This window comes from Tachyglossus aculeatus, chromosome 14 (assembly GCF_015852505.1).
Source record: "Tachyglossus aculeatus isolate mTacAcu1 chromosome 14, mTacAcu1.pri, whole genome shotgun sequence".
In the NCBI taxonomy this organism is placed as follows: domain Eukaryota; kingdom Metazoa; phylum Chordata; class Mammalia; order Monotremata; family Tachyglossidae; genus Tachyglossus; species Tachyglossus aculeatus.
This window is the reverse complement of record NC_052079.1, coordinates 29,371,091-29,383,325: the sequence shown is the minus strand read 5'-3', so window position 1 is coordinate 29,383,325 and position 12,235 is coordinate 29,371,091. Positions and strand designations below refer to the sequence as shown.

The 12,235-nt window shown below is 39.8% G+C and overlaps 1 protein-coding gene across 1 annotated transcript in view; it reads right to left on the bottom strand.

The window, feature by feature from the left end:
* Nucleotides 1-12,235, bottom strand: part of OTOGL (otogelin like) — a 158,357-nt gene that overhangs the window by 59,287 nt on the left and 86,835 nt on the right. Inside the window, exons 28-30 of the mRNA XM_038756063.1 lie at nucleotides 9,332-9,448; nucleotides 4,837-4,993; nucleotides 4,075-4,101 (exon numbers count right to left, since the gene is read on the bottom strand). Of these exons, the coding sequence (XP_038611991.1) occupies nucleotides 4,075-4,101; nucleotides 4,837-4,993; nucleotides 9,332-9,448 (301 nt within the window). The remainder of the gene's footprint in view (nucleotides 1-4,074; nucleotides 4,102-4,836; nucleotides 4,994-9,331; nucleotides 9,449-12,235) is intronic.

Genomic DNA, 12,235 nt, shown 5'->3' with positions numbered 1-12,235 from the left:
ATCCTTGTCCACAATATGGTTCTACACTATATTTTACTATAGGTGAAGAAAAATTTGGGCTCTGTGTGCAGAGCATGCTAATAATCAATCAGTGGTATTTATTGAGTGCTTACTATGTGCAGAACACTGTACCAAGCGCTTGGCAGAGTACTATACAATTAGCATTAGCAGCACGAGCTTAGCAGTCTAAAGGGGGAGACAGGTGTTAATACTGGATTCTCCCAAGTGCCTAGTACAGTGCTTTGCACACGGTAAGTACTCAATAAATACGATTGAATGAATGAATGAATAAATCATTTATAACATATAATTTAAAGATACATACATAAGTGCTGTGGGGTTGGGGGCGGGGAGAATATCAAATGTCCTAAGCACTTGGGGAAGTACAATATACCAGAGTAGGCAGATACAATCCCTACCCATAGGAGTTTACAGTTTAAAAGGGGAGATAGATGTTAAAATAGATTAGGGATTGGGGAAACAGTAGGGTATTTCATTTTACGGAGGAAGGAATTTTAATTGAGGAACCATTTTTAAGAGAAACTCGAAACAGTTAAAATTCAACAAAATGAAATTTTCTAATTACATAACTTTAGAAAATATTCCCTAATTCTAAACATCAATGATAGAATTCTCCTTACCCGCTAGTTTTTGACTAAAATATCAATTTTTTCAGAAATATAAAAATAAACTTACAGGTATGTGATTATTAAATGAACCCTTTAAGGGCCCTTATGGTTCTAGACTATCAAATTTTTAGTAGAAAACTCTAATTTCTCATGTTCATTTTTTTATCTGCAGAATAATCCTTTACATAAATAGTTTAAAAAGAATGCTTGAATATTTTGATAGCACTTGACACATGTAACAAGGCAATAGAATTCATTTCAAAGCTGTCCCTTCCCACCACCCCCTCCACTTATACTGTTACTTTTTCGTCGCCTGAGCCTGGTTTTGTTTGTCACTCTCTCCCACTCCCTCTGTCATTCCTCCCTATTTTCTCTCCTTTTTGACTGCTCAGCAATCCTTCCCATTTTCCATCCTTCCTCAGGTTTGTTGACTCCTCCACTCTCCAGGGACGGCAGTGACGTTCTTTTTTCCAGAAGCTCGCACGCAGGCACTGACGGCTGTCTTTCCCCACCACCTCCCCCATAAGCCATCTGGTTTCCACAAGAAATGCTACCTGCCCAGCATAACAGAATAAACTGGAAACCCCCCGATGGATCACCAAGTGAATTCAGAGAAATCAGATTTCTCCCAGGAACTGGTCGGTAGTTGGAGGCAAGTTTATCCAGCATCGAATCCATGGGAGACAGGAGGATCCCTGACCCCGGAAACTAGCTTTGGTGCTGTGCCCAAAAGTAGATAAAATTAGAAGGCAACAGACCCAAGGAACATGTCTATCAACTCTGTTATACTGTACTCTCCCAAGTGCTTAGTACAGTGCTCTACACACAGGAAGTGCTGGATAAATATCACTCACTGATGATTGACCCAAATGGCAATTTCTGGCCCAGATGGGTGGCCCCTAGTGGCATTCATCAATGGATTGTGTCTCCCATCAAAAATGAGCCTCGGTGTCATCTGGACTAAGAGCTTGTAAAGATTGTAAAGATGTGATGATTTGCCCAGTGATACCCACATTCTCTCTTCCTGTCAGCACACTTCAGTATAACAGATACCCCTTTGCTAAGTCATCCCAGCATATATGAGCACATGTGCGCATGCACTCTCTCTCTCTCTCTCTCTCTCTCTCTCTTAAACCAAACTGTCTAGTATGAAGTATGGGGAATAAAAATTTTCATTAGCAGGCCTACCCAGATTTGTACATTATCTGAATAAAGCCTGATTATATGCAAAGCATATCACTCAATAAATTTGATTGGATGAATGAATGTACTTAAATCAACACATTATCGTAGTTAACCATGGACCCAATGCCACTGAGAAGTTTCCTTTGACAAATGGCTAATCCCCATCAATTTTGAAAAAAAATGCTATGGGTGTTTTGAGGACTTAAGTGCTTAGATGATGTGAAAGTACTGATTTCGATATTCATGGATATAAAGTGGTGAGGTTAAAAAATAATCAGGGCAGGTCTCCTGGAGGAGAGGTGAGAAGCTGTGTCTTCAGAAGTATGGGCCTAGCTTAACTAACCCAATAGCCAAAGAGAAGATTAGAAGCACTAGAACAGCTATAAAGAACTTCAACTTGGCATGATGTTTGATTCTGTGTCGTAGGTCAATCTGTCAATTTGCCAACAACCTGCTACACAGCGATGACCTGCTCCTGCCCTGCCCATTCCTGCATCATTCCCATCTGTCCCTGCTAATGCTGTTACCTGCTCCTGCAGTCTGGTCCCCTTCACTGGCTGACATTGCCTTACTCTGACCAGCTTGAGCTGGGAGCGTGATGGTCTCCATTGTCTTCCCCAAACTCAAAGTATGCAGACCAAACTAATGACTTCGTTCATCAATTTGAGCAGGCCAATCAGCCATTACTAGCCTGTCCTGCCATGCCCCCATCCCATCTCACCAAGCCACTTGGAGTCAGCAGACTGAGGCTGCCAGTCTCCTGGTCCAGTTCCAGCATCCAGGCTTTGGAAGCAAGTCAAGGATCCTTCTTACCCATCATGGTCTGAGGCCAGACTGAAGGGACTTATACCCCACCGATGGTGGAAAACATTCCTCGCATGGTTGCCCAGTCCTCTCCACATCATCAAGAAGAAGCTCCTGACCATTACCCACAATTATCCATGCTCTTCATCCAGTGCACCCCAGTTTGCACACTCCACTCTTCTCAGGCCAACCTACTCAATTGGGCCTGATTCTCATTTCCCTTGCTCCTGACCTCTTGCTCACTCCCCACCTTCTGGCTAGAACTCTCTCCCCCTTCACATCCAATAATCCACTGCTCTCCCCATCTTCAAGGCCCTTCTTAAATCATATTTCCTCTAGGAGGCCTTTCTTGATTAATCTCTCTTTAGAGAGCTCTGACTTCTCTAGGGTTGGGGGAGCAATTTGTCATGGAGACCGGTTACTAACGTTGATGCCCTTTCTGCTCTACACAGTAGAACTGACATCTCTGCATCCCCTTAGGTGTTTTTCTTCATTTCAGTGAACACTTCCCCAAAGCTATTCATCAAGCCTGATCTCTCAAATAACCTTAATCTTCATAGCTTTCCTTGTCACTCTAAATAGAGAGACCCTTATTGCCCCACTACAGTAAACATTTCCTTAAGACTGGCCTCAAATAACTAGTAATTCAGGCCTGAGTAGGCCCTTTCACCAACTTAAATCTGGTCAATTGAAGTCAAATTGTATTCTGCCTATTACAAGGCTGAAAAATCGACTTGTCTTCAATTAAATCAAAAAAAGCAAGTGCTTTCAAATTATGTTGAATCCAGTGTAGTGTTGTACCATTCATTTACATTTGTTTTTAAAATTCACAAGCATCATTTTAAAACACTTTTTTTTTTTTTCATTTTGAAAAGTCTATCTCCAGGACCTAGCTTAACTAATTTGTAAATGTTCTGCTTAGAGGTAGTGATTTCTTATAGTGAATACTCTTTTTAAACAACTCCCTAATCTAAATTTTACATTTTATTTAAGAATAAAGGATGTAATCTGTTGCTTAATAGTCTACAACATTCTAGAGATTAATCAAAATCCAAAGGCATTCATGAAGCTTCAATTAAAAGAGATGAATTAACAGCTATAGTTTTGTCACAATTTTCACCCTTTATCTGTTCGCTAATAGGGTTTCTTCTAATTTATGGCATCTTTCACATTTGCAGAACAAACATGCTAATCATTCTTAACACCTGCAAGAATTAGTCACAAATTCTTCCTAAATAAAGAGAGTTCAAGGAACTGGGGATAAATAAAGACACTTTTGAAACATTGAGGCTGAGAAAATATTTCCGTGAAGGAATTTTGCAGAGATGGATCAAACGAAATGAGCAGTTTTGGTCATCAAAATAAACCCTTTCCTGCCAACTCAAACAATTCAAAGACAGAGCCCGAGGATGTATTTAATGAAGTAATGTTATTCTTTCAAAAAATCGTAACATACCTTGATTGAAATATTCACAGTCCAATGCTGAAATAGAAAAGTGGAAAAATATTAAACCTTAAAAATATTCGATCCAAGGCCAGGTCTGTCACCAGCAATCTAGAGACACCATAAGTAAAGCATAATTTGGCAACTTGTTCCAATCAAGAAAAATTACTTTGACTATGATATATTTGAATTAATTACAGCACTCTTCTAAGAGGTTATTAATAGGTGGGAAACATCTGGATCCAATTAGGAGGGTCAGCTTTTACCCTCTATACCATTAATTAATTTTTGACTGATTTCCCATCTACACAGTGGAAAAGAAAGTAAAATGTGTCAGGAAGCGAACCCAAAGTGAGCTTTTTAAAAACAACTTGCTTTAATCCCAACCACACAAACTTTATAGGTATGAAAAATGGTTATGGTCATAACACATTCCCCTTGGTCACAGTTTACAAATCAAGAACTCCAATTATAAGTGCTTAGAATGTGTCTACTCATTCTGTGGTATTGTACTCTCCCAAGCACTTGATACAGTGCTCTGCACACAGTGAGTGCTCAGTAAATACCACTGATTGATTGATTGAAATCAGAGTCACAAAAGCAGGAAAGAACATTCCCAAAGCTCTGCATTTGCAATTTTCTAGGCACACTTAAAATCTTCCTCATTGTTCATAGATCACAAAAATTAGATCTTTATCTCACGGTAGTGGTGTCCAAGAGAGTATTAACACCTATGAAGCTATGCTGTAATAATGTTCAGACTTGGGTACTCACCACAAAGAGTCGGTGACCTCCAGTGAACCGATACGCCTTGCTGACAGCATTTGTACGCATAGGCAGCGATACTTGTACACAAACATTCACAGTCTCCGCCAAGATTACAATTGCAGGTGTCCGTGTGGCAATTTTTGACAAATGGTGTCACATCAATCTGTAAGAGAAATTGGAAAAGATAATTATTCAATTCAATCTCATTTTATGCAGTTGGGGCAATCTACTGAATACAAGAAAATGGGAAAAAAATGTACATGCCATTTATTTACTGAATTGCAAGTGTAACACTGCCACCTAGTGCGTTCCACTGAGTGCCAGTTCTTCACACTAAAACTCTTATCACTGAAGAAGAAAACAACTCTACAGCCATGATATAGACACAGAGCGGGCTTATTTTTTTCTTTGAACTAAACCACACCACTTTCATTGATTCCAACCTTCCCCAAAAAACCTGCTTGACTATCAGATATCATTTTCACAGACTTTTCCTCATGCTGCAGACACCTCTAAAAAACAAAATAAATTAACCTCCCCCTCCCCTTTTTATGGTATTTGTAAGGTGCTTCCTATGTGCCAGGCACTGTACTAAGCAGGCTAATCAGGTTGGACCCAATCCATGTCCCACATGGGATTCCAGTCTTAATCCCCATTTTACAGATGAGGTAACTGAGTCACAAAGACTTGCCCAAGGTCACACAGCAGACAAGTGTCAGAGCTAGGATTAGAACCCAGCTCCTTCTGACTCCCAGGCTCCTGCTCTATCCACTAGGCGACACTTCACCTGCCTTTTCCCCCATTCAAATCCTAACAGTAAATGCCAAAACAATTAAAATATCATTTAATAGCAATGTGTTTTCCATGATTTTAAGAAGGTGAATATTTATGAAATATTTAAGGTCTTCTTATAGAATATAATGCCATGACTTTTTTGTCAAAATTCTCTGAAACAAAATTTTATAATATGTGGGTGTCAGTGGCCACCACTACAGAGGCTATATTTAGTCAGTGTAAAATCATTTGACCTTAAAATCTAATTCATAATAATAATGGTATTTGTTAATCCCTTACTATGTGCCAGGCACAGTACTAAACACTGAGGTGGATACAGGCAACTCGGGTTGGACACAGTTTGTGTCCCACGTGGGGCTCACAGTCTCAATTCCCATTTTACAGATGAGGTAACTGAGGCCCAGAGAAGTGAAGTGACTTGCCCAAGGTCACAAAGCAGACAAGTGGCAGAAGCAGAATTAGAACCCATGACCTTCTGACTCCCAGGCCTGGGCTCTATCCGCGATACCATTAGCAGCATAAAGGTTTGGAACATCTGAGGGTTTTGCAGTAGCAATTAAAACACAAGGGTGAAAGTGTTGGAAGCAAGTCAGAACTGGCTAAACCTGGCTCTGCTACAATACCACTGATTGATTGATAAAGTCCTAGAGTGGGTGTTCTGGAGTGGAGGAGTATGGAGGAGGTTGTTGAGGGGAGTGTGGAGGGGGGAAGGGTAGGAAGGGGCTGCCTCCCCCAACCCTTCTCCTAGCCCTTTCTGTTGGCTATCTTTTGGTCAGTCAATCATATTTATTGAGCGCTTACTGTATGCAGATCACCGTACTAACCTCTTAGAAGAGTACAATATAGCAATATAACAGACACATCCCCTGCCCACAATGAGCTTACATTGTAGAGGGGGAGACAGACATTAATATAAATAAATTACAGATATGATAAACTACAGATATAATAAATTAAAGATATGGATCACCACTAGTCACCATTTGGCTGTTCCCATTTTATTCCTTGAGACTGTGAGCCCCATGTAGGACAGGGATTGTATCTGCCCTGATTATCTTATATCTGCTCCACTGTCTAGTATAGTTCTTGGTATAAAATAAGCACTTAACAATAAGCACTTAATGTTATTATTATTATTGTTATTATTATTCCACCCTGAGGCCCTGAGATGTGTGCTTATATGTCCCTTAGAAGCTGGCTGGGCATCCCTCTCCATGCCCATACTCCTGATTACTTTGTTCTTCCTGGGCAGGGGGGATGCTGGGTGTGTTCAGGGGTGGGTAGTGGGGGAGAGTAGGCATAGTAGTAGTAGTAGTGGGGAGTAGTGGGAGAGGAGAATTGGTTTTTACTTTTACCACTGTTTACACCTAAGACTCCAATTCGTGTTGAAAAAACCTAAATTCAGAGAGAAGCATTCTTTGAGAGGTGAATAAAGCCCTCGAAGTTGACACAACAGATTGCTGAGTTCTGAATGCTTCATTCTATAATTTCCAGATAGATCTTTTTCGATTCACAGCATTTTCTGATAAAGGGATGATTTCTAATCTTCAAGTTTCAAGTTTTGTGAACTACTTCATTCATGATTGTTAACGGCTCATCTGTTACCCTTACATTCAGATCAATTTGGTAAGAGGACTCTCGCTGCTGGAGAAGCAGGATGTCATAGTGCATACAGCAAGGGCCTGGGAGTCAGGAGGTCATGGGTTCTAATGCCGGCTCCTCCACTTGTCTGCTGTGTGACCTTGGGCAAGTCACTTCACTTCTCTGTGCTTCAGTTACCTCATCTGTAAAATGTAGTTGAGACTGTGAAGCCCATGTGGGACAGGGACTGTGTCCAAACTGATTTGCTTGTATCCACCCCAGGTCTTAGTACAGTGCCTGACACATGGTAAGTGCTTAACAAATACCACGGTTATTATTATTATTATTATCAATCATTATTATTATTTCACCATCACTGCAATCTTTCGCTCGAGCCCCGGAAGAGATCTCGAAAATGATATGGTCATTGAAAAATCATCGCTTATGACATCAACTGGTTCCATTATCTACCAGAATGCTTTGGGACAGAAACATGGTCCACTTCAGGAAATTGTTGAAAACCGGTGAACTAAAACCAGAACTCGCCTAGCAAGAGCTGTAGGAGGAGGCAGGCCATTCTCCAGGGCCACTAGCTCTTGGATTTACTGGAAAGGGTTACTTCCCTGCTCCTCCCATTAGGGGAGCTAGTACTAGCAGTTGCTCTGCTCAGTGGCTGTCATCTCTTAGCTTCTTCTGTTTCTGTTTGGATTTGTGCAGAGCATATCTCAGTGTCTCTATGAGAGTGTGTTTCTCTGAGAGAATGTGAGATCTCTGAATCACTACTGGTTGAAGTAAAAAGCATTACCCCCATCCAACCAACCTCCCCCATTTTCTTACATCTTGGGAAACAGTGTGGCCTAGTGGAAAGAGCCTAGGCTGAAGAGTCAGAGGGACCTGGGTTCTAATCCTGACTCCACCACTTGTCTGCTGTGTATCCTTGGGCAACTCACTTCACTTCTCTCTACTTCTGTTGCCTCATCTGTAAACTGGGGGTTTAATGCCTGTTCTCCTTCCTAGTAAGAAGGTGAGCCCTGGGTGTTGACCTGATTATCTTCTATCTTCCCCAACTCTCATATTAAGCACTTAATAAATCAATAAGAATAACAATCAATCAATGCCCCCAACCCCAAAGCACTTATATACATATCCATAATGTATTTATTTACGCTTTATTTATACTTAATGTCTGTCTTAGTACAGTGCCCTGCACATTAAGACTGTGAGCCCTATGTGGGACAGGGACTGTGTCCAACCTTTCTACCTTGTATCTACCCCAGCACTTAGAACAGTGCTCAGCACATAGTAAGCGCTTAACGAGTACCATAATTATTATTTTTCAATAAATGATTGATTGATGATTGATTGAACAAAAATCAATCATTGCAGAGCACTGTTCTAAGCACTTGGGAGAGTCACTTAACTTGTCTGTGCCTCAGTTTCCTCATCTGTAAAAAAGGGATTAAATACTTGTTCTCCTTCCCTCTTAGACTGTGAGTCCCATGAAGGACAGGGACTACCTTGTACCTACCCCAGCACTTAAAACAGTGCTTGGCAAATAGTAAGTGCTTAACAACACATAATCATTTGATAAATGCCCCTGTTGTTATTATTCATATTAGGAGACTGGACTAAGATACAATCTTGAGCCATTCCACCGAGGTTGAAGAGAAGATCAAAGAAGACTATATCAGTTTTGAAGTAGTTAACTGAAGAAGAGGGATTGTGTCTACCATCTCTATTGCACTGTACTTTCCCAAGATCTCAATGCAGTGCTCTACAGATACTAAGCACTCAAGAAATACCAATGATTGATCATCAGGAAATTTTAAGATCTTGATACAATTTTCAGGATAACTGAACTTTTTCAGTAGTTGCCACAGCCAGGGTCTGATGATATGGTGTTGTAATCCTCACAGAGCACTGTACTAAGTACTGAAAAAGTACAACTTTAGATTTATATTAGCAGTCTTTGGTGTATGCAATAGTTTTTATCACTGAACAATATCTAGTTCATTGAATTTGAAGATCATGAATTGGTAGACATAATACTGATCCTCTAGCTCTGATAATGTCAGAGGTGACCATAACTACTCATCTTGAAAAATTTAATTAATAATTTATTTACCACATTGCGACAGGGTGCAAAAACATCACTGTACAGGATTGAGCACTCTTTTTTGGCATAAGGAAACTTGCTTTGATGAACTTCACAGGGTTTTACTGTCTCATTAGGGTTTTCACACTGTTGTAAAAGAGAGAAATTGATTATGGAAAACTGCAATATACCACATTTGAGAAATGTAACAAAATGCAATCTAGCCTAATGGTGTAATAGATATGTTGCCAAATGCTAAAACCCATTTTCTTTTCTGGAAGGAGGCTGGGAAGGCTAGATACAATGTTTTATTTCTTCCCCTTTCATACTCATTCATCATTTTTATACAAGGAAATCATAATATCATAAGAGCTGAGAGCTGGCTAAAACCTCTAAACAGAGATAATGAATGCCTGGCTCTGGGCAGACTTCAAATAAGGCTATATCTGTTTGACTTTTCAGGTCAAAGTGAGTTTCAGGTAAGGAACAAGATAAAGCAATTTAAACACACTGATCCCAACACCTGGAACTGGCAGTATCTAAATAAATGTTTGATGGGGGCATTTATTTTATTTCTATCTTATTTTCTTTGGCCTCTCCCAGCACTATGTTAAGGTACCTTTTGTAGGAATGTAGATATGGGGAAATGAACAGAATTATGTGGTAGTACATTCTTAAAGGATGCACTATAACTAAAATGGAAAAGAATGTGAAGTTCATATGCAGACTCCACATATTTTTACTTTACTTTTTTTCCCCTATTCTTTTTTGATCTGCAACCAGAACTACCATGACTGAATCCTCTCTACTTACCAATACTTTATACATGAATAGTGAGAGTCTCACTCAACAGCACTGTACTCACAGGATCTGCCCAACAGAACAGTAAGCAGGATAGTTTATTTCTATTGTATGCCAGTTCTCCTCCTGGCCTGGCCCAGAAAAAGGGTCTCCTGGGGACTCATGGTTTCCCATTCATTCAATTAGTTCAATCATACTTATTGAGCACAGGCCTGGGAGTCAGAAGGTCATGGGTTCTAATCCCTGCTCCACCCCTTGTCTGCTGTGTAACCTTGGGCAAGTCAAGTCACTTCTCTGTGCCCCAATTATCTCATCTGTAAAATGAGGATTGAAAAAGCCCCACATGGGACAGAGACTGTGCCCAACACGACTTGCTTGTATCCACCCCAGCACTTAGTATGGTGCCTGGCACATAGTAAGTGCTTAACAAATAGTACAGTGCTCTGCACATAGTAAGCGCTCAATAAATACGATTGATTGATTAACAAATACCACAATTGTAATTGTAACTGAGCACTTACTGTGTGCAGAACACTGTACTAAGCACTTGGGAGAGTACAACATATCAATAAACAGAAACATTCCCTGCCCACCTGCTCCTGGCTGGTGTGCTGGAAAAAGCTAGGCTTTAATTGTTTCTTTTCCTCATTTTTTTGTTAGATAGAGGTACCTTCTAAATACCCACAGGAAGAAGCATTAGCCCTTGTTCAGATAAGGTATTCAAAAGGAATAAAAGAAATGTAGAATCTCACCAGAATTTGAAAGGTGAGACTTTTTCAAAATACTGCCTTGAGTATTTTGAAAAAAAGGTAATCTCTGAATAATCATGGCTGCTAACAATTAACATTTTAATTGGAGGTAGAATTGAATAGGATGCAACAGAGTAAATTCAAACATTTAAAATCACATGCTAGCATTTACACTGGAAAAAAAACACAAAACAGATCATCAGTTTCCACTTCCCTGGTCAATATGTCCACCAGCTTAATTTAGAAATGCACGTTGTGGACAGCTGCCTTCACGGACATCTTCATAAGGATTCCTGTCAGAGAATCCCCAAAAAAGCCACAACACCCCTTCCCTAGCATCCCAGTAAGGGATCAAAAAAATGAGTATTACTATATTTTCAAAGGTAATTCAGGGATTACCTTTTTTCATGCACACAGTGAACAAGTATAAAATAGATTCTTAATATTATATTCACGTGGATGAATTTAACCTTACTCTAGACATTAATGACTTCTAACTGGAAGCAACTTTTACACACAGAAAAAAATTCCATTAGCAATTCTTTTCCTTTGTCTCCCCACTCACATGACAGTGCTTTTCTCCAGGTCCAAAAAAAAAAATGTCAATTGAAAAATATTTTTAAGATTCCCTAATTATCCTTAGAAAAATCTGGTAGTAATGATAGTATTTATTAGGTGCTTACTGTGAACAGACCACTGCAGTAAGCAATTGTGAAAATACAATAAACCTAGCAAACATGATCTCTGGTCTCAGGGAATAGGAGGGTTAGGGTTAGGATTAGACATCAAATCATTGTGTGGATATGAAGAAGAAGGAAAGGGGACATAACATTAAGTGATCGGATTTGTTATATATATATCCATGCTAAATACATAGGTGGAAAGCTTTTGTAGGAGTGAGGATTTGTTGGGGGAGGGGAGAGGAGGAGTTCAGTTTGGGATATGTTGAAATGAAGACTCCAGGATTAAGTATATGGAGTTTAGTGAGGTAAGGGGGTATTTGAGGAGAGATGAGATCCTGGGAGGAAAGGTTTTGGTAGCAAAACTTAATGTAACTCAGTGCGGGCTAACAGAGCTACTTTTAAATAACTTAACTCTCTCCTGTAAAAGACAACTAGAATGAATATATACATATACTATGTGTGTGTTTGTGTGTGTTAGAATAATAATAATAATAATAATAATAATAATGGCATTTATTAAGCTCTTACTATGTGCAAAGCACTGTTCTAAGTGCTGGGAAGGTTACAAGGTGATCAGGTTATCCCACGGGGGGCTCACAGTCTTAATCCCCATTTTACAGATGAGGCAACTGAGGCATAGAGAAGTTAAGTGACTTGCCCAAAGTTACACAGTTGACAATTGGCGAAGCTGGGATTTGAAC